This window comes from Chiloscyllium plagiosum, unplaced genomic scaffold, assembly GCF_037043375.1.
Source record: "Chiloscyllium plagiosum isolate Xiang-an unplaced genomic scaffold, Cpla_swu_hap1 HiC_scaffold_20, whole genome shotgun sequence".
NCBI classification, from domain to species: Eukaryota; Metazoa; Chordata; class Chondrichthyes; order Orectolobiformes; family Hemiscylliidae; genus Chiloscyllium; species Chiloscyllium plagiosum.
Genome location: NW_028270158.1, coordinates 31,076,992 through 31,100,068, shown reverse-complemented (window position 1 = coordinate 31,100,068; position 23,077 = coordinate 31,076,992). Strand labels below are relative to the sequence as shown.

Below are 23,077 nucleotides of genomic sequence, written 5' to 3'. Positions count from 1 at the left end.
AGAGGAGGATTAAGCAGTGATAATATCTTTGAGTGTCACAAGGAAATGAAACAGCTGGAAATAGTTGGGCCTAGGACACAGCCCTGAGGATTTCCTGCAGAGGTGTCCCGGGATGAGAATGATTGGCCTTTAATAACCTGTGTTCTAAGCTTCCTGTATTCTATGATAAGACTCCAAGCAGCATAATTTCCCTCTGATGCAAATTATCTTCAAATGTACTATGGTTCATTGACGTCACTCTCAAGTCAACTGCTGCCTTTATTCCAGGACAGTCACATTCACTTCAGCTCTTCAGCTGAACTCTTTTGTCCAGGTTGCCTCCAACCTCTCTTGCCCAGAACAGAGTTTCAGTATAGGAAACAAAAAAAACTCAAAAGAAATGCAGATGCTGGAAATCAGAAATAAAAACAGAAATTGTTGGAAAAACTCAGCAGATCTGGCAGCATCTGTGGACAGAAATTAGAGTTAACATTTCAGATCCATTGACCCTTCTTCAAAACTGATAGTAGCTGGGAAAACGTTGGTATTTATACAGAAGGTGAGGAGGAGGGAGGAATACACAAAAGGTGCCGATAGAGCCCAAAGTGAGAGAAAAACAATTGGGGAGACAAAGGAGTGGGTAAAGGTCAACCTGAGAGAATGAACAGCTGCTGTTAGTAGCTGATAACGAGTTGTGTGGTAGAAGCCCATATGATGACAAGGCCTGATGTTTGGAGTTTGGAGTAAGGACGTCGCCTCAAGCCCTAAAATTGTTGAACTCAATATTAATATCCAGAAGGGTGCAGAATTCCAAAGAGGAAAATGAGATGCTGGTCTTCCAGCTTGCACTGAGCTTTGCTGGAGCACTGGAGCAAGCCTGAGACAGAGATGTTGACCAGGGAATACAATGTTGTGTTGAAGTGGTAGGCAACTAGTAACTCAGGGTCTTTTTTTGCAGACAGAACGTAAGTGTTCTGTGAAGAAGTCACTCAGTCTGGGTGACTGGATCTGGGGTTTTCCAGCAATTTCTGTCTTTGCTTTCAATATAGAAATCAGCTGTCCACATGGGATTGAGAGTTCCAAGCAGTCATAATTGAAGGGTCATCGCAATTTTTTAAACCAGGTTGACCCTGACATAATCAAATTGAGCATCAGTTGAGTCGGTGACTGCCAAGTGAGTGCCATGTGATAACTATCAACAACGTCATGATACTATCTGTAATTCAATATGTAAACTACATTCAGAGGTGTTGAGTCAAACATACTGGTAAATTATCTCCTACTTTCATCTTTCCTTTTGTGTTTCTCCCAAGGTTCAAAAAATTCATCCTGTAAGCTTTCCCTGCAGGTGTCTCAGGTGTGCTGAAATCAAAGCTCACTTCAGTTTCCTAACTTGTTAATCATAGGACTTCAAGACTGTTTTTTAAATTTGTTGCTTCCCTTACCTTGATCTATGCTTAAATTTGTTTTTAAGTCTAAATTTGGTCATGATGATTTGAATTCAATTTGCCTTCTCATAGGATTATAATCCTTGGCACCTGGATGTTTAGAGGTTGTGCTTAGAGCACTTCCAACGACCACCAAATGAAATAGGGAGCTGCTGCACTACCAGATTAGCATCTTTCAAGTAAGAAGTTAAAACCAGGCCACATTGATTGTCTCAGATGGATCTAAAAGACATCTTGCACTTCAAAAAAGATGAAGGAGCTATCCTGGTCAATTTTTAGTCACGGGTCAAAGTCACAAGGAACGGACTACCTGGTCATTATAGCATTATTCTTACTGGAGCTTGCTGTGTACATTTTCGATGCTGCATTTTCTAATTGCACCAGCAACTGAGCTTGGCATTTAATTGGCTGTAAAGTGCTTCGAGATATCTGAGGTTAGTGAACGGCACTTTGCAAATTTAAGTCTTCCTTTCATGATATTTCAAGCTCTAATGTGGGTTTGTCCAACCTTCATGCAAAGGAAGCTACATTTTAATTTTCCTCTCATTTAGAGGGGCCGGTGAGCAATTTCAGAAAGATATGGTTTGCTTTACTTTAAACATATATTTCAGAGAAGAAAAATAATTTTGAAACAGTAAATTGATCATGCGATTAATTTTTTAAAAATTACCATTCAAAAAGGAGCAGAGCTAACTAATAACACCTTCCTCTTTCATTTTCAGATAAGCAGAACTAGAGAGAGAGAAAAAAAAGACTAGGCCCAAGTCTCTTTCATCAGGGAATGAGGTGATTATGGGGGGTGATTATGGGGGTCAAGTTAATGAGTTGAGCTTCACTAAAACTGCTTTTGGTACACCTCGGATTGTCCACATTCCAAGGTGGTGGGCAGGATGGTAAGGGGTGAAGAGGAAAGGATAAGTGGCTGATCCCCAGTAAAAATCCAACCCACTCACATCCTGACCACTAGTCACTCCCCAATTCAACAAGTCCTCATGTTGATCCCTCACTCACCCAGTCCTCATCACTCACCCGTCCTTCCCTGGTAACTCTCACACCCATCCTTCCTCCCACCCCGTCACTCTTATATCTGTCCTCCCACCCCAGTCAACTACTCTCACTCATCTTAACCCCTCCAACAATTACATAACTTCAGACACTAATAACCTATTTCAAGTCCCACTAAACCATCACTCTCCCAGTGGGAAGGAATGCCACATAATATTGAGGATCAGCGGATGTGAATGTGGATGTGAAAGCAGCACTTTTTCTCATCAACTGGAACACTGTAACCAAGTCGCTAATCAGTGACGCTGCAAGATGAACCAATCAATGTTGTGAAAAGCTGCTCAATGCTAACAGTTATCTAGGGATGAGAATTGGTTTCTGGGAAAGAAAAGTTCACCAACTCCAACGCTGCCAAACCCAACCGCCCATCAGCAGCCCACCTCCCACCCCACCACCCCATGCACATACCAACAGCACAACTCCCACCCCCTACCCAAACCCCCCACCAACTGCCCAACTCTCACCCTGCCAACCCCCACAGCCCAAACCCTACCCCTAACCCGCCAACTCCACCATACATCAGCAGCCCAACTCTCACCCTGCTATCACAACTCCCAACCCCACCAACAGCTCAATACTCACCCTGTCATTCCCAACTCCCATCAACAACCAACTCTCTCTCCACAACCCCCCCCATGAACAGTAAAGCTCTCAATCCACCACCCACTACCCCCAACCAAGAACTCAACTCCAACCCCGGCACCCCCATCCCTGACCAACAGTCCGACTCCCACTCTGGCAAACAATCCCAACACCACAAACCAACTCCACTCACTTTCGATTCCACCCCATCGACAAACTGATTCTCACTCTCAACATCACAGAATTGCTACTGCGCAGATAGAAGTTACACAGCCCATTGCATCAGCCTTCTCAGCCTTGATTCGTATATGAAGTTTCTTCCGATGCACTCTACAACTCCCTCATGATTTGAACGTTTCCACCTTAGCTTTGTTCTCTCCAAGGAGGACAGTCCCAACCTAAGCAATCTAAGTTCATAACTGAAATATATCATCCGTGGAACAATTCTTGGAAATCTTTTCTGCTCTCTCTCCAATGTTTTTACATCCTTCCTATAGTGTAGGGTCCAGAACTGTACACAATACTCCAGCTGAGTTCCAACGAGTATCTTACACAAATTTAGCATCATGTCCTTGCTCATGGACTGAAAGCCCCATTAATAAAGCAGACATCATGCTGGATTTCATCAATAGATCTCTCCACCTGTTCTGTTACATTGTGCATCCCCACTCTGCCAAACTCAAAGGTCCAAGCAAAAGAAAATTAGTAAGAATGCTGCTATTGACCTAATTCTCACCTCACATCCCCCAAACTCCAATGGACTATTAGAACCCTGCTCCCTTCATTAATAATTCAACTGTCCTAACCACTTCCCCCTCCCACCGATGGGTCTCATCCTGCTATTCCCCCCAGTCCCCAAAAACTGACACCTTGACTCTCACCTCACTCTGATGGCTCAACTATCATTCATTCCACTACCCTACAGCATTGAGAGTTCAATTCTAAATCTACAATCCCCACTGACAGCTTGGCTCTCACTCTATTCTTTCACCCCTCCCCAAATCAGCTGACTTCCAGCCTGATCTACCTTCCCCTTCCATCCTAATCATCAGCCTGACTTTTAACCCTTTCCATCCCAAGGGACTAACACTCATTCCACTCCCCGCATCAGCTTGACTCACATCGTGTACCCCTTGATGGTGTGACTATTACCCTAATTATCCCCCACCCCCACTGACATCTTGTCCACCCCCCAACTCCGACAAAATGACTCTTAATCTGATTCCAATCCCCCACCTCTAATGGCCTGACTCTTATCCCATTCTCCTCCTATCCCCGATGGCTTGATTCTCATTTCAATTCCCTATCCCACAACAGCCTGACAATCAATACCTCCTCCTCAAACCACATTCTCCAACATGCGATCCTATCAGCAGCAACCATGGGAAATTGACATTGTCTGTTTGAAAGAACAGTCCTTGCTAAATGTTGCAGTTATACTCACATGCAGCTGAGACCAAATGTAAATTCAGGGCACGTTTTGCTGAACAACTCAGCAGAGGCCGACCTGACCTCCCAGTCACAGCCCATTTTAATTCCCCCTCCCGCTCCCTTTCTGACATGACCATCCTCGGGCCTTAACTATTGCCACAATGAATCAGACCGTAAATTGGAGGAACACCACCTCATCTTCTGCCTGGGCAGCCTGCAACCTGGATATTGAGTTCAACATTGAGTTCTCCAATTTCAAATAACCTTCCCACCCATCCCCGACTCCCTTTTCAGCCCCTCCTCTTCCTTTCCATTCCACCTACTGACCCTTCCTTCCAGCTGCCAATTGGATCCATTTTTTCCATCGACCAAAAGGTCATACCATCTACCTATGCTCACCTATCACTACCTCACTACTCAGCCCCTACCCCACCCAAATGTCCCCCCACTCACCCCACCACTAGTACCACTCCTTTATCTGCAGCTCTCCTTACACCCACCCCCCAGTCCTGAAGGGTTACACCTGAGACACTGACTTCTCCACTTCCTGATGCGGCCTGGTTTGCTGTGTTCTTCTAGCCTCCTGTTTGTCTATTACAAACTATACAGATTGGTACAGAGGAACTTCGACTATCTGAATACCAATTATCCGAAAATCGGATTATCCGAAGGAGATCGCGTGGTCCCAATAGAAACATTACATCAAAGACGTGTTTCCAACAGTGAATGTGTCTTTTGTTTACAGTAATTAAATAGGCACTGTCTCAAAATGACTGACCTCCCTCTCTCTCTCTCTCTCCTCACACTTTCCCTGGAGTTCTACAGAGGGATGTACCCTAACCCCCCCCGCCACCTTCCCCAGATAATCTCTCCAACATTGTCCTGTACAGGGCCAAGGTTGCAGTAAAAGTTTGTGTGTGTGGCTGTATGTGTGCTACTTGGAGACTTACCCCACAAAGGCAGCAGCAGCAGTCTTGTTGTACAATCTGGCTGCCCCAAAGAAGGGGCGGGGTGGGGGAGCGATGTTTTGGCGGCGAGGTGGGGGGGGGCGGTGTTGGAGGGGGTTGGGGGAGGGGAGAGGTGTGGGCCGGTATTGGACGGGGATAGGAGGGGAGCAGTGGTGGACAGGGTTGGGGGGGCAGGGGGTGGAGTTGGACGGCGTTGGAGGACCGGGGGGCAGAGTTGGGGGCAGGGGCTCACACACTGTGTGTTGCTGCAGTCTCCTGAATGGGGAGCAGACTTTAAAAACTCCGAGCCCCAGAGGAAAGGTATTTAATCAATTAACCGAATAGTCGATTATCCGAATGAAATACTGCCTGCCCATCTCATTCGGATAATCGAGGTTCCCCTGTACATTACAGTATAGATTCTACTGCTCCCGTCCAATCATATTTCATGCCTCAGCTTTTTTTCCACAAGATTTCAAACAAAACTAATGAGGATTAATAGTCATTTTACAATGAGTCTAAGCATGAAGGCTGCCAAAACCTCCACTGTCACCATTATGCATAAAGCCCCATTCCTTTGTTTACAATCTCACCACTATTGTTTTTTTGGCAGGAAAAACATAGTCAGTGATCCAAAATATGGGCCTTACCAGTGGAATGGCACTGATCTGAATGAGCAAGTTTGACCCCTCCAGGTCACCGTACTGCAGTTGATAAGGCAGGTATGGGCTGTGGATTGCTGCAACCAGTTCTGTAACTTTCACCAAATTGGTCTCACCTGTGAATCAATGAAAATTAACAATTGTATAAAAACTTGCTGCAATTTTCCAATTTCCCAGACTTGGAATGTACAGATCCAGATAAATTTGAGGGATTAAGCATTTAAAATCTTTGTCTAGAGTTTTGGGCAAGGTAGTTCAAAAAATTAAAACTAATAAAGAAGTAAATAGATGAGATGGTCAAACGGGTGGTGTGCCTAGACTGCAGTACATGGAAGTCTGTGGACTGGGAGACTGTCTAGAGTGAACACGAGCAGTTGTTTCCATCTTGAATCTCCAGTTCACCAAATTGGAGAGGGATTTTGAGCCATTCCAAGACAAGGGGGGGTGATCTTTCAATAGTTTGCTCCAGAGTTTAGTCAAACCTCAGAAGGCTGCAGGTTTAGAATGGAGTTAGCACGACTATTAGTGTGCAGAAGAGAATTAGCTCGAGAGAGAGAGAGAGAGAGAGAGAGACAGGAGGATCTGTAGAAACAGATCCTATTAGCAGGCACAATATACATGTTACCTGTGAAGATAGGCCTAAAGTCTGTTGAAAGCAAAACGTGGACTACAGTATCTTAAAGTAGGAGGCCACGAAAGGTGAGGAGGAGGAGAAGCAGCATTCTGTGATTTGTCAGGGAATCGATAATTAGGAAGATAGACAGAATCCTATGTAAACAAGATCAAGAGATGAATGTTATATTACCTTCTTGGTTTCGGTGTAAGAAACATCTCATAATATCTTGAAAGGATTTTGGAAGGGCAAGGGAGGATTCAGTCATTGTAGTTCACGTTGGGACCAAAAACAATGGGAAGAGTAAACAAGATATGCTGTTTACAAAGAACCAGCAACTAGGTATGAAATTAAAAGATCAGGATTTCAAAGGTTAAAATTTTTGGAATATCATGTTAGTCTTAAGAAAATTGGCTCAATAGAAGTACTTTGAATGGCAAGCTGTAATGTCAGGGGCACATTTACTGGCTTGATAGACAATGTGCAATTGATTAATCATGCCCGCAGGACAACACAGAACTTGATAGGCTAAACATTGACACTGGGGTAAAAACAATGACTGCAGATGCTGGAAACCAGATTCTGGATTAGTGGTGCTGGAAGAGCACAGCAGTTCAGGCAGCATCCAAGGAGCTTCGAAATCGACATTTCGGGCAAAAGCCCTTCATCAGGAATAAAGGCAGTGAGCCTGAAGCGTGGAGAGATAAGCTGGAGGAGGGTGGGAGTGGGGAGAAAGTAACATAGAGTACAATGGGTGAGTGGGGGAGGGGATGAAGGCGATAGGTCAGGGAGAAGAGGGTGGAGTGGATAGGCGGAAAAGGAGATAGGCAGGTAGGACAAGTCTGGACAAGTCATGGGGACAGTGCTGAGCCGGAAGTTTAGAACTAGGGTGAGGTGGGGGAAGGGGAAATGAGGAAACTGTTGAAGTCCACATTGATGCCCTGGGGTTGAAGTGTTCCGTGGCGGAAGATGAGGCGTTCTTCCTTCAGGCGTCTGGTGGTGAGGGAGTGGCGGTGAAGGAGGCCCAGGACCTCCATTTCCTCGGCAGAGTGGGAGGGACTGCCTCCCTCCAAGAAACTAGGCTTTCCAAGAATGGATCACTAGAGGAAAAATACTACACGTTCATCTAATAGGAGAAAAGCTCAGAGGAAACATGTGAGCAAGGTGTAGGCTTCTCTGTAGTGAGTTCATGACTCTTGACGGTGCAAGTGTACCTCAGAATAGGTTCTCCCCAATTCTTTCAACTCAAATAGTGCCTCACATATAAGTTCCACTTTAGAGGCAAAAGACCAGTTCTATGAGCAGAATTCTCATTTCAAGACACCTTTTATCAATTGGGGATTTCAATGCTTGGTTCTCATGCCGGAATGTCTTGGTCCAAGAAAGATAAATGAGAACAAAGACTATTTGAACTTTTCTGTTACCATATTGCTAGGAAAGCACATAATGAGTAGTAAACAGGCTTTGGAGATGCTGGAATTAATAAACAGAAAGTAATTTAAGATCTTTAAGATTAAAAATGTCTCAAGTAAAGGTTGGGGAGTGTCTACCAATATAAAATACATGAATTCCATTTAGAAGAGTTCCTCAGAAACAACTGTTAGCTAATGTTGAAATTCACAGAATTGAAGGCAAGTTACTGAATTGCTAAGAAAACTAACTGAAACACAGAAAACAGAGAGAAGGGATAATGAGCAGGTTCTTGAATTAGCAAAATGTGCTATAATAGAATATGGCAGCGCATATAAGGAAACTGTCAACTGTGAGACAGTGGATCATAGCCATGACCACTGGAGGCTGATTGTTTGGAATGGCATTGGAAGAGCCAAGCACAATGATGTGTTACAACCTTAACTATTAACCACATTAATTAATAACGTATTGGATGAAGAGATAGAAAACCATATCTCCACATTTACTGATGTCACAATGACAACCAATTTTGTAAAGCAGTGCAGAAGAAGTCATAACATCTCAGAGGTAGTGATGGATTTTGTAAAATGACAAACAGTGGCAAACAGATTTCAATGTAAACAAATACACTGTTATCCACTTTGAACCTATAAAGGAAAAAACAGGGGACCTTTTAAATGGTGTAAAGTTAGAAACAGTGGACATACAAAGTGATTTGGTGTCCAAGTACCTGAATCATTTAGACATCTAAAACAGATGCAATTAAGAAAATAAATAATAGGCTAATGGAATGCTGGCTTAAGTATCAAAGAGAACCAGATGAAAACAGGAGATAGAAATTATGCTTCAGGTAGAAAGAAATCCCTGATTGGATCACATGTGGAATACCATAAATAGCTCAAAGCACCATGTCTTAGAAGAATATCATGGTCGTGGAGGTTGTGTCATGTAGATTTAGAACAATAATAGTCAGACTCCAAACATTACATTTCAGGGAGAGATTAAACAAATTAGGGTTGCCTTTCCTGGAATGAGAAAGATAAGGGATAATTTGATCAAAGATTTAAAGGTATGAAGGAGACAGAGAAAATCTTTCTGCTGTTTAGATCATCTAGAACCATATGTTTGTGATTGGGATCAAATCCAGGATAACAACATCTCACTGTTATGAACATATTCTAATTTGTCTTTCTCAGATCCTAAACAAATTACAATATCATTTCCCACAATAAAGTATTTCTCCCCTAGTGCTGTCCATTCATTTGTCTGTCTGCATGCCTTTGTAACTTGTTTAACCAATCCACTAATTTTCTGTGCCATTTTTCTATTAATTTCCTGGTTGTTGGCATCACTGGCAAAGTCAACATTTATTACCCATTCCTAACTAACATTGAGATAACAGAGAAATAACTTCTTGAATATAAATAAGTGCTTACTGAAGCTTAAGAGTCAGTCATATTGGTGTGGGTCTGGAGTCACAGAGAGCTCAGACTGGCCAAGGGCATCAAATTTCCATTCCAAAAGGGCATCAATAAACCATTCAGGGTTTTTCTCTTAATTTGAAAGTTTTTTGGTCCTGATTACTGCTATAAAGTTTTAATAAATTAATTGAATTAATCCTTCTTTTGCCAAGGTGGAAACTAAACTTGTTTCAGTATCAATAGTCTATTCCTCTGGATCACTAGTCCCGTAATATAACCAATATGCTAGCGTACGCCAAAATTTAATATTGTTTACAAACTTGGATATGCAAACCTTGTTGATCAAAGTGAGTGGAAAAGTTGAAGCCCCAATACAAACTCTTGGGGAACCTGAGTCGTTACATCCAGTGCACTTGAAAGTTGAAACTGCACCTCAACAATCTGAATTGGTCCAAAGGTTCTGCAGAAAATCTGAAGATACTCTGCACAGACATCTTATACAAGCTGTTTGGAACAAGATCCCATTGAAGCAAGCACTTGAAGAAGTTCGCCATGTGACCAGCTTTGGGATTAAGAAATAGGAGGATGAATCCACCAGGCGAAAGTGGGTACTGCAAATGCTAGAGATTAGAGTCTAGATTAGAATGGTGCTGGAAAAGCACAGCAGGTGAGGCAGCATCTGAAGAGGAGGAAAATTGATGTTTTGGGCAAAAGCACTTCATCAGGAATCAGGATAAATCCACCAGTCCAGGGAGCTACTAAGGGAGCTATGATCAGTTCCAGTGCGAGCAGCAGCGAAGGTAAGACCGTTTGGTTTTAAAAGTGCTTACCGGTAGCGGGCAGCGGTGTTTTTTTTTTCTCTTTCACTCTCTCTTCACAGAAAGAGCGGGAGCACCAGGGGGAAGTGACGACGACCAGAGGGGCAGCCGGGAAGGAAAGCGGTGAGTATTTATACTCACCCTTCGAAGCGGTCGGTCAGTTCCAGTGCGAGCAGCAGCGAAGGTAAGACCGTTTGGTTTTAAAAGTGCTTACCGGTAGCGGGCAGCGGTGTTTTTTTTTTCTCTTTCACTCTCTCTTCACAGAAAGAGCGGGAGCACCAGGGGGAAGTGACGACGACCAGAGGGGCAGCCGAGACCCGGAAGCAGTTAGTGTAAGCTTACCTGGGTAGGTTTCTTCCCCCTTTAAAAGTGCGAAGGAGAGGAACCCGAGGCACTACACGGGTAGTGCCTCCCACCCGCCCTCCTCCTCTAACCTAATAATAACACCTGTTCTGGTAAGTAGGTAAGTGCTGAATTTTGCTTGTTGTATTCTTTAGACCCAGTTTTTTTTTTAAATAAAAGTTAGCTTTAGAGGGATGGCAGTGAAGGCAGTGCAATGTTCCTCCTGCAACATGTATGAGGTGAGGGATGCCATCGACGTCCCTGCCGATTACACTTGCAGGAAGTGCACCCATCTCCAGCTCCTCCAAGACCGTGTTAGGGAACTGGAGCTGGAGTTGGATGAACTTCGGATCATTCGGGAGGCAGAGGGGGTCATAGATCAGAGTTATAGGGAGGTAGTAACTCCAAAGATGGCAGATAGATGGGTGACAGTGAGGGGGACTGGGAGGAAGCAGCCAGTGCAGGGACCCCCTGCGGCCGTTCCCCTTAAGAACAAGTATACCGTTTTGGATACTTGTGGGGGGGATGACTTCCAGGGGTAAGTAACAGGGCTCAGGTCTCTGGCACGGAGCCTGTCCCCGTTACTCAGAAGGGAAGGGTGAAGAAGAGCAGAGCAGTAGTAATTGGGGACTCGATAGTTAGGGGCACAGATAGGCGGTTTTGTGGGAACGAGAGAGACTTACGTTTGGTATGTTGCCTCCCAGGTGCAAGGGTACGTGATGTCTCTGATCGTGTTTTCCGGGTCCTGGAGGGGGAGGGGGAGCAGCCCGAAGTCGTGGTCCATATTGGCACCAACGACATAGGTAGGAGGAGTGCCGAGGATGTTAGACAGGCTTTCAGGGAGCTAGGTTGGAAGCTCAGAGTTAGAACGAACAGAGTTGTTGTCTCTGGTTTGTTACCCGTGCCACGTGATAGAGATTCGAGGAATAGGGAAAGAGAACACTTAAATGCGTGGCTACAGGGATGGTGCAGGAGGGAGGGATTCCGGTTTTTGGATAACTGGGGTTCTTTCTGGGGACGGTGGGACCTCTATAAACAGGATGGTCTACACCTGAACCTGAGGGGCACCAGTATCCTTGGGGGGAGGTTTGCTAGTGCTCTTGGGGGGGGGGTTTAAACTAACTCTGCAGGGGCATGGGAACCCAGATTGTAGCTTCAGGGTGCAGGGCCTGGAGTGTAGGGAGGTTAGGAACATGGCATCAATTTCCAAGGAGGGTGTCTGTAAACAGGAAAGTGGCTTGAAGTGTGTATACTTCAATGCAAGAAGTATACGAAATAAGGTAGGTGAACTTGCAGCGTGGGTTGGTACCTGGGACTTCGATGTTGTGGCTATTACGGAGACATGGCTAGAACAGGGACAGGATTGGCTGTTGCAGGTTCCAGGATTTAAATGTTTTAGTAGGGTCAGAGGTGGGGGTAAAAGAGGGGGAGGTGTGGCATTGCTTGTCAAAGATAGTATTACAGTGGTGGAAAGGACGATGGATGAGGACTTGCCATCTGAGATAGTTTGGGCTGAGGTTAGGAATAGGAAAGGTGAGGTCACCCTGTTAGGAGTCTTTTACAGGCCTCCTAATAGTCCTAGAATCATTGAAGAAAGGATAGGGAAGGTGATTCAGGAGATGAGTGACAGTAATAGGGTGGTTGTTATGGGGGACTTTAACTTTCCTGATATTGATTGGGAAAGCTATAGCTCAAGTTCGTTAGATGGGTCAGTGTTTGTTCAATGTGTGCAGGAGAGTTTCCTGACACAATATGTAGACAGGCCAACAAGAGGTGAGGCTATACTGGATTTGGTTCTGGGTAACGAACCAGGCCAGGTGTTAGAATTAGAGGTAGGTGAGCACTTTGGGGATAGTGACCATAATTCGGTGATTTTTACACTCGTGATGGAGAGGGATAAGTGTGTACTACAGGGCAAGAGGTATAGCTGGGGTCAGGGAAATTATGATGCGGTGAGGCATGACTTAGCATGTGTGGCTTGGAAAAGTAGACTCCAAGGCAAGAGTGTAAATGATATGTGGAGCTTGTTCAAGGAGCAACTATTGAGTGTCCTTGATAATTATGTACCTGTCAGGCAGGGAGGAAAGGGTCGTGTGAGGGAGCCGTGGTTTAATAAGGAATTGGAATCCCTTGTTAAATGGAAGAGGGCGGCCTATCTCAAGATGAGACGTGAAGGTTCAATTGGGGCGATTGAGAGTTATAGGGTAGCCAGGAAGGACCTGAAGAGAGAGCTAAGAGCAGCAAGGAGGGGACATGAAAGGTCCTTAGTCGGTAGGATTAGGGAAAACCCTAAGGCTTTCTATAGGTATGTTAGGAATAAAAGAATGACTAGGGTAGGAATAGGTCCAGTCAAGGATAGTAGTGGGAAGTTGCGTGTGGAGGCGGAAGAGATTGGGGAGACACTGAATGAATACTTTTCTTCAGTATTTACTCAGGAACAGGGCATTGTCGTCGATGTGAATACTGAGTCACAAATAAGTAGAATGGATGGCTTTGAGGTATGTAGAGAAAAGGTGTTGGAAATCCTGGAAAAGGTGAAAATAGATAAGTCCCCTGGGCCTGATGGCATTTATCCTAGGATTCTCTGGGAAGCAAGGGAGGAGATTGCAGAGCCATTGGCCTTGATTTTTATGTCCTCTTTGTCTACTGGAGTAGTCCAGAAGACTGGAGGATAGCAAATGTGGTTCCCTTGTTCAAAAAGGGGAGTAGGGATAACCCTAGTAACTATAGGCCGGTGAGTCTCACTTCTGTTGTGGGCAAAGTCTTAGCGAGAATTGTAAGGGATAGGATTTATGCACATCTGGATAGGAATAATGTGATCAAGGATAGTCAGCATGGTTTTGTGAAGGGCAGGTCGTGCCTCACAAACCTTATTGAATTCTTTGAAAAGGTGACGAAGGAGGTTGATGAGGGGAAAGCGGTAGATGTGGTATATGTGGATTTTAGTAAGGCGTTTGATAAGGTTTCCCATGGTAGGCTACTGCAGAAAATACGGAGATATGGCATTGAGGGTGAGTTGGAGGTTTGGATTAGGAACTGGCTGGATGGAAGAAGACAGAGGGTAGTAGTTGATGGCAAAGTTTCTTCATGGAGTGCCGTCACTAGCGGTGTTCCGCAAGGATCTGTTTTGGGACCATTGCTGTTTGTCATTTTTATAAATGACCTGGAAGAGGGGTTAGAAGGTTGGGTGAGCAAGTTTGTGGATGATACGAAAGTCGGAGGAGTTGTTGACAGTGAGGAAGGATGTGGCAGGTTACAGCAGGATATAGAGAAGCTGCAGAGCTGGGCAGAAAGGTGGCAAATGGAATTCAATGTAGCTAAGTGTGAGGTGATTCACTTTGGGAAGAATAACAAAAAGATGGGGTACTGGGCTAATGGTCGGATACTTGGTAGTGTGGATGAGCAGAGGGATCTTGGTGTCCATGTACACAGATCTCTGAAAGTTGCCACCCAGGTAAATAGTGCAGTGAGAAAGGCATATGGCGTACTGGCTTTTATTGGTAGAGGAATTGAGTTCCGGAGTCCTGAGGTCATGATGCAGTTGTATAAGACTCTGGTGCGGCCGCATCTGGAATATTGTGTGCAGTTTTGGTCGCCATACTATCGGAAGGATGTGGAGGCACTGGAACGGGTGCAGAGGAGGTTTACCAGGATGTTGCCTGGTATGGAAGGAAGATCGTATGAGGAAAGATTGAGACACTTGGGGCTGTTTTCATTAGAGAAAAGAAGGTTTAGGGGTGACTTGATTGAGGTGTACAAGATGATTAGGGGGTTAGATAGGGTTGACAGTGTGAACCTTTTCCCGCGTATGGAGTCGGGTATTACAAGGGGGCATAGCTTTAAATTAAGGGGGGGTAGATATAGGACTGAAGTTAGGGGTAGGTTCTTCACTCAGCGAGTCGTAAGTTCATGGAATGCCCTGCCAGTAGCAGTGGTGGACTCTCCCTCTTTATGGGCATTTAAGCGGGCATTGGATAGGTATATGGAGGATAGTGGGTTAGTATAGGTTAGGTGGGCTTGGATCGGCGCAACATCGAGGGCCAAAGGGCCTGTACTGCGCTGTATTCTTCTATGTTCTATGTTCAAAGTGACAGCAAGTTAGAAACATGGCCATGACAACCTATAGCTTGTCTTCCAGGAGCTTCGCCTTACTCTGGGAGCAGGACATTGAGGTGAATTTACTCCAAGATATCAAAGTGAGGTCAATCTACCATGAAGAGATGGATTTTACTGTTTCTCCTGTTCCTAAGAGATTTATTCAATACATTATTCCATGTGAATATCCTCCCTTACCGCTGCAATTCCTGTGGGATGCCAAGTTCAGTATGCCAACATACCTAGGTGTGGGAGCATAGCTGCCTCCAGGCCCTTAGCAAAGTGAATAGTACTGTCATGGAGGTCCAGCAGCATGCTAAGCTTATCCTCCTGGCTCGCTCTCTCCATTGCTGTGCTGAGGCAGACAGGGATTGACGGAACAATAGCTCCCAGGGTCTGGATCTGCAGCACGGTAACAATCTCACAGGGGTTCCTGAAGACCTGTCCAACAAAAGCATTCTTTTACACATAGGTTTTTAGGTCTCAAAGTAAAGTACAAGAAAAAAGGTTAGAGCACATTTCATAAAGAATCATAACATTACAAAGGTAAGGAAAGATTTAATTAACTTTTGTCTTTCCCTCTTGTGAAAATGGTGAAAATATGGTCTGGACCATAAATCCTCATCCTTCATCCAGTAAATTCCATACAAAAGCAAAAGCTGCACTATTTAATGTATGGAAACAATTACTGAGTATTTGTAGGGCAGAAACTGGCCATTTTGTCCAAAAATATCTATGATGGTATTTCTGCTTCACTCAAGAATCTTCCTATCCCTCTTCATTTCACCCCATCAGCATAGCTTGTGCTCCTTTCAATTTTGTGTATTTTTAGAGCTTTTCCTTAACCTTATCAATACTATGAACCTCAAATACTCAATGCAGTCAGGAATATATCCAGGGAACCAAGCTTGCTCTATTTATATGTAAAACTATAGAAGGCAGCAATAGCTCCATGGATTGTTATCAAAGTCACTAGGTAGTGGGTTCAGGGAGCACCTACAAGACTGGTGGATTACTGTAATGTTGACAATGCCTTCCTTTTGGATGAGATGTTAAAATAAGACCCCACCTACCTTAGTGAAAAACAACAAGGTAACTCTGATATTCTGATCAATATCCAACTAACATCACATTATAAAAGTGACTTTTCGAAATTGTACAGCAATTTGAGACATTGAGGTGATAAAAATGATATAAAGTGGATACATTTTTTAAATCAGTGTTCCTCAAATTTCTTTTCAAGTACTGTTGAACAACAAAGTTCCACTTATTGAAGAGTTAAAAACTTCAGCTTTTATTTTCTCCTTTTAATCACGTTCTAGGAACTGATTATTTTCAATTTTGCCTCTGGGAACATTGTTTCAGCAGCTTTTGGTTGTTCATTTGTTTCGGAAAGCTTTTTTAAAAAAATGCACCAACATCATTTAAAAATAAAGTTTCTTAATTGCAAAGAACTATGTTTTTCTTCATGTTTATAATATGTTCCTGTATTTTTCCGTGTGCGTGACACAGCTCCATTGACATGCATACTCCAACCCACATATAAGGATGTTGAAATTACTGCTGACATTTTGAATAGATTAATTTGATAATTTGATGAAGGAATGTCAAAAATACAATTGATGAAGCCATTTAATATTTCCTTGTCACTAGTTTAATCAGACAGAGTGAGATTTTACTGGCCATTGATGGCAAAACCAGTTTGAATTGAGTGGGAAGCAATAAAATTCCTCCTTATCAGAGTCCCTTCTCCAGACTATTTATCAGTGGTGGAAATGGCAGTGACTTGACTTGTCTCTGACCAGAGGCAAATGGCAAATATAACCAAGTCAAGGCCCAATTAAGGCCTATCTACTGAGCAGCTAGCATTTTGCCAGCAGTGAAGTGAATCTCACCATGGTCAGTGGCCACTAGCTCTCAAGAGGTAGCCCTGCAGCAGTTTTCTGGGATGGGAAGTAATGTTGCATGAGGCTCTATGGTCCAATGAGAGGCTCCCAGCAAGAGAAGTCACTCCACAGCCCTAGTGGTACTACCAGAGGGGCTCAACATCTGATCATCAGAACATGCCTTCCCAGACCTGCCAAATGTTCCACCTTATTGTTTTCCTTCAGCCTCAGCAGTGAACATAACAAGGAGCAGGAGTAGGCTATCCAGCCCTATGAGCCTGCTCTGCCATTCAATAAGATCATGGCTAAACTTTTTGCAGACTCAAAACCACTTAACTGCGCTCTCACTGTAGCCCTTAATTCCTTTATTTTTCAAAACAAAACCTACCTTACCTTTAAAAACGTTTACTCAAGTTGCATCAACTATTTCCCTGAGCAAGGAATTCCATACAGTAACAATCCTCTGGGTGAAGATGTTCCTTCTCAATTCAGTGGCCACCTCTTGCTCTCTGTAGCTTATCAAGAATATAGAACTAACTGCTGGTGCTCTGATTAGGCAGGCAATGTGGCGAGCTCATTATTCTGAACTGAATGGTGAGCCTGGCCAAGTAAGAGGCTCACACTGGAAAGATTACCACTATGCAGGCTCAAGAACACATAGAGTCCTGATTTTGGGACTTAGTCCTTTCTGAGAAAATCTCAGTCATAATTACTCAATTGTGAGACTGTGCATAATACTCTGCTTTCATGCACTAAAAAAATCAACATGATTGGAAATTCAGTGGTCTCCGACTCAATGATTCTCCAATGCAAAGAATTCCAGGTTTTAATATAACATTTCTCCTAAACTCTTCCTTCACTCTAGATAATAATATTAAACTGAAGACTTATGATTGATTAATGGAAATAGGTCTCCCTACTGACTCTAACAACACTCTGCAGAACTTCAACACCTCATTAAATTTCCATTAGCCTCCTTCTGCTCAAATGAAAGTTGTTTTTTCAAGTTGTACCTCATAAGTTAGGTTCCTGCTATCATCTTAGAATTAAAGATTACTACAATACAGAAAGAGGCCTGTTTAATGTTTTATGTCCCCTAATTTTAAAGCCCCCAAATGCTACTGATCTAATAGCTTTATCTACCCATATTCTCATTTTCAGAGATTTATGTTATCATCTAGTAAGATCTGGCAGAGATGCTCAAGACCAAATGCAATTAGGAAACAATGAAGGGAGAATTGGATGAGAACTTGACTGGTTGTATCTGGGGAACAAGTTATCACTGTGACTGGGGTATTATGATGTGCAAGTTGAAATAAAACGGTTGACTAAAAAGTACATGCTTGGACACTGTCATAAAATCTTTAACCTCCAGTGTTTAACATTCTGCATTGGAATCCCTACATCTTTCCAGTTATATTCAGCCTTCAGTGTCTTTCCATTGAACGGATGCTTTCATTTTTGATACTACTTATTTCACATTAAATTGTACCTGTTTCCTTAGTCTGCTAACTAATGTCTTCTTTTAGCCTTTCGCAACACTCTTCACTTCTGCCAACTAGCCTCTTATGAAAGGTTTTATCAAAGGCCTTCTTAAACATCAATACACAGCACATCAAGGACATTCTCTTTATCTATTTAATCAATTAATTTTACAAACAAAAATTCTATTCAATTTGTCAAAAGCTTTGAGGATTGACAAAGCCTTACTATAAATCCAAAGTCCTTTTTATTTCTGTATGTGGCATGCTGATTCACCCTACCCACTTTATGATTGCGCCTTTGTTCCTCTCCACTAACTTGCTGCGACTTCCACCTTTATTAAAATTCCTTTTCGGAACATTAGCAGCATTGACAAAGGATGACAATTATTGCCCATCCCTAGTAACCCTGGGAAGAGAGAGTGAGCCTATTTGAATTGATGGTAGTGATTTCATAGAAATTCCAGATCATTCCAGAGAGTGATTCAGTGTGGGACATGGAGTCAGCCATAGGCCCTGACCATCTTTCAATGGCACTTTTACTCCCTGAAAGAACTTTGGTGATCCAGGTGGATCTTTCTGAAGTAATAACCAACACTGTTACTGAGCCCAGGTTTTTATTTACAGCTCTTCTAAAGTCTGAATGTATAACAGAATTAATATCTGGATTCTTAGTCTAACTTCAGATTCAATACACCAACTTACACCTAATCAGGGTTCAAATCCTCATCCGCCCACTCATACTGGGGTATGTGACAATGGAAAGGTGCTTTAGATTGTACTTTTGGCTTTTTCTGTTTGATTGCAAATTTCTTTTTATTTGTAGTTTACAACATAAATCATCCCACGAGCTTTTCTCATGCTCACACATCTCTACAGACTTCTGTGTTAATAAACATTTTGAAATCTCAGGATGTTCCAAAGCTCTCTGCTGCCAACAACGCATTTCCAAAGTCTAGTCACTTTTGTAATGCAGAACACATAACAGCCAATTGAAAACAGTTAGGCCCACAAGAAGCAATATGACAATAACCAAATAATGCAGCCTTGTACAGGTGTTGGGTGAGGAATATTATACAAGACAGTGAGGAAAACTCTGCTCTGTTCAAAATTACCATTTATATCCATTTGAAGGGCCAAGGTTCAGAATCACAACCAGAAGACTGAAATTATGTGCTTATCATTGGAGTGGGATTTGAACCTTCTGACTGGTTCTCTCTGATTTCTTATCCCAAGTCTACATCCAGGTAAAATTCTGGTGAAACACTTGAATTTCTGTTAATATGAGCCTTCATTATGGCTGAACGCTCTAGATACGTTGCCTGCAGTAATGGAACATAACATGCGAGATCCGGAGAGATTTTACATGACATTTCACATTTATTGCTTTTCAGAAGTAATGTCTTAACGTTTAATCTATTTATGTAAAGCTATTCTTGGAAACTGATCAGAGATAAGGCAGAAAATTTAATTCGAGTGTAACAAGTTGTACTGGACTGGAGACTGTACCCTCAGGGAAACAATTAAAAGGAAAGCCAAGAATTTTCAAACACTTGGTGGGGCAAGGGGAAATATTTCCATTAAAGAGCATGAAATAAAACACCAAGAAGTGCAAGTCGACGCCTAAATTCAGAAATAAAATCTCAATTACAGGAAGTGTCATCCCCTTAGGCCCGCTCTCCAAATTGCTGAACCCAGCTGTCCAACAGACCGGTTTGTCCAGCTCTTCAATATTATGTCTTCACAATTCCCCTTACATATATTTTATACACACCTAACTTAAAATGTAATCACTGTGGAATATATAAACTTCTAGAAAGAGTTACAGGTTGAAGCCTGTCCATCCATTTTTTTTAAAGGATAAATGATTGAAAGAAAGTTGGATAAAGAAATATAAGGATAGTACAAGCACATGGGATTGAACTATTCCTCATATACTGGATGAAGATCACTGATGCTCATGCCTGGAATGATTGGGATTGATGGGGTGGCAACCTTATGGATTGATGGGGGTGATGACTATGCATATTTCTTATTTTGTTCAATTATTATTGCGAGAAAGCACAAGACCAAATAGAGAAGAGTGGCATTTAAACGATGCAAACAGAGCTCACACTTGCTAACAGTGGTCACTCTACAGATAGAATGGGAACTGTGGTCAATTTTTTCTTCACCCTCCAGCCCAAGTTTGAAGCAGTTTTTCAGGATACTAACCTTAACCTCGGTTGGTCAGCCAATTCAACATTGCTCCAGGATTGAAACAAAGGCCCTCTAGATTTTTTTGTAGTTCACGTTATTCCAAGGTTGGGGGCCTAACATAATTGGGCAGGTACAGTTTAGCATAGAAAGGGAAGGGTTTAGCCTAGAGCTAGGATAATCAGAACTCAGGGGTAGTCAGGATGGGTGCAGCCGTAGAGCTGGGCATACATGCCTACTCATCTCTGGCTGATTATCAATTCAGGGACTTTTAGAGTATAGGAAGGAGAATAAAGACAAGCAGTGAAATACTAAACAGATTCAGATTAAACAAATTCCACATACACATTCCAGTGATTAATGGAACTGTTATCTGCATCTGTTCAGAAACTAAATTGACAAGGTACTGTTCTTTTTACTGTTATGGGAACATAAAAACTGGCACATTGCGATACCTGCAGCCAACTGAGAAGCAATCTGTCCTTGTACAATTTCATTAAGCCTTCCGGAATTGCGATGCCCTCATCATAAGAGGCACATGACTATAAACTTGCCCTGTCCTTCACAGTCACAGAATCCCGTCTAGCTAGCACAACAGCACATGAAAACAATACTGGGGTTCACTTCAGATGCATAATGAATTCCTGGTGCATTCCAACTTGAATACAGCCGAGTTTGGGAATTCTGCAGTGAATAACCCACCTCTTAACTCCCCAAAACCTATCCAACATTTATAAGCCACAAGATAGTTTGGGAATGCAACATCCTTAGGCAAATATATAAATGATCAATGTTAGAAGAGAGTGGATCTGTACAATTTACAAATTGAAAAGGATTTACCACGTGACTTCTTTGAACTGGAAAATCAAAAGTTAATGCAACAGTTCGCTTATTGTTCTAAAGAGTCACATGACTTTGTGGATGGCAGACAAGCAAAGCTTTTAAAAGAGGAAACAGATTAAATTTTATTACTTTAATTGTTAGATAAACTAGTTTGGGAGAATGCTGAAAGTTGCCTATATACCTGTAGGGTGTCAGTTAAGGACTGTCAAAGGATATTCCAGCCTTACCTTATCTGGGCCAAAGGTAAAGCCAGTTGCAGACTATCTGATTTTTAAGGCCTATGAGCCTATTTTCCTAATCAACCAGTTCAGATATGTTAGTACATACCTCTGGAACAGGTGGGACTTGAACATGAGCTTCCCAGTCCACAGGTTTGGGCACTAACACTACACTGCAAGAGGGCCCCTTAAGAGCCAATGAATGGGCAACTGCCTTGATCACATCACCTGTATTCTAGAAATACTTGAAAATAACATATTCACTCCAGTGACTAAAGCTAATTAGCTCAGTTAAATAGAGGCCCCAGGCTTCCACTCATCTTTTTTCCACTCACGTAAAAGATTTCCTGGCACTAATTTGAAAAAGATTAGCTATGATTTGGAGGTGCCAGTTTTGGACTGGACTGGATGAAGTTGGAAATCACATTACACCAGGTTGTAGTCCAACAGATTTATTTAAAATCACAAGCTCTTGGAGTGCTGCTCCTTCATCACCTAACAAAGGAGGAGTGCTCTGAAAGCTTGTGATTTCAAATAAACCTGCTGGACTATAACCTGGTGTCATGTGACTTCCAACTTTGAAAAAGATTTGACAGAACTCTACTTTGCAAAACTGTTGCAGAGCAACAATGTATCCACAAATATACTCCATTATTCTAACAAAGAAGATCCAAGAAATTATTGTACAAGTAACCAATGACACCATGATTTCTTGGGAGATTTGTACTGCTTTGCTGTTGCCCTAGTCAAAACAGTAAGAACTCTTAGATATTACTGATGGATTTGATGTTTACCTCTCAATCAACAAAAAGCAAAACAGTTTATCTGGGTCATTTATCACATGCCATTTGTAGGGGCTTGCCTTCATGTGTGTTCTTTTCATGTGCTCATGTGCTAGCTGGAGGGGATTAGTTGGCTGTGAATTACAATTATTTTGTGGCTCTTATTGACGAGGGCATCACAGTTCCAAAAGGCTAAGTGAAACTGTATGTAAACTGTCTGTCACATTGCCTAAAGAATTAACTCCAATTTTCCCTGTAATGCTGTGTTGTTACACATGGCTAGTTTGTTTCAATGTGCAGCAAAAGATTATCCAGAAATCCAAAATTTAACACAAACCTATGGGTACCTTGTAGGTTACACACAGAAACATTTGTGTAGCTTAGTGGAAACATTGGTTACCACATTTTAAATATTCTTCACTGGCAAAAACTTGTAGAATAACCTCTACAAGGGTTGAGGAAGGTATTGTATAAATACAAGCTATTTGATGAGCAGAGAGATCCTGGTGTCCAGGTACGATGAGCAGAGAGATCTCGGTGTCCAGGTATATAGATCCTTGAAAGTTGCCACCCAGGTTGATAAGGTTGTCAAGAAGACATACGGTGTGTTAGCTTTTATTGGTAGAGGGATTGAATTGTGGAACCGTGAGATCGTGCTGCAGCTGTACAAAACTCTGGTGTGGCCACATTTGGAGTACTGCATACCGCATATATTAGTCACTACATTATAGGAAGGATGTGGAAGTTTTGGAAAAGGTTCAAAGGAGATTTTACTAGGATATTGCCTGGTATGGAGGGAAGGTCTTACGAGGAAAGGCTGAGGGACATGAGGCTGTTTTCATTAGAGAGAAGGTT

At 42.7% G+C, this 23,077-nt stretch overlaps 1 protein-coding gene across 3 annotated transcripts in view; it reads right to left on the bottom strand.

Moving 5' to 3' along the window:
• The window catches only part of cog7 (component of oligomeric golgi complex 7), a 59,615-nt gene that overhangs the window by 14,999 nt on the left and 21,539 nt on the right, over positions 1-23,077 (bottom strand). For all 3 annotated transcript variants that reach the window (XM_043711681.2, XM_087997786.1, XM_087997785.1), the window contains 2 exons: positions 15,059-15,257; positions 6,103-6,230 (listed from right to left, as the gene is read on the bottom strand). In XM_043711681.2, coding sequence (XP_043567616.2) covers positions 6,103-6,230; positions 15,059-15,257 — 327 coding nt within the window. The remainder of the gene's footprint in view (positions 1-6,102; positions 6,231-15,058; positions 15,258-23,077) is intronic.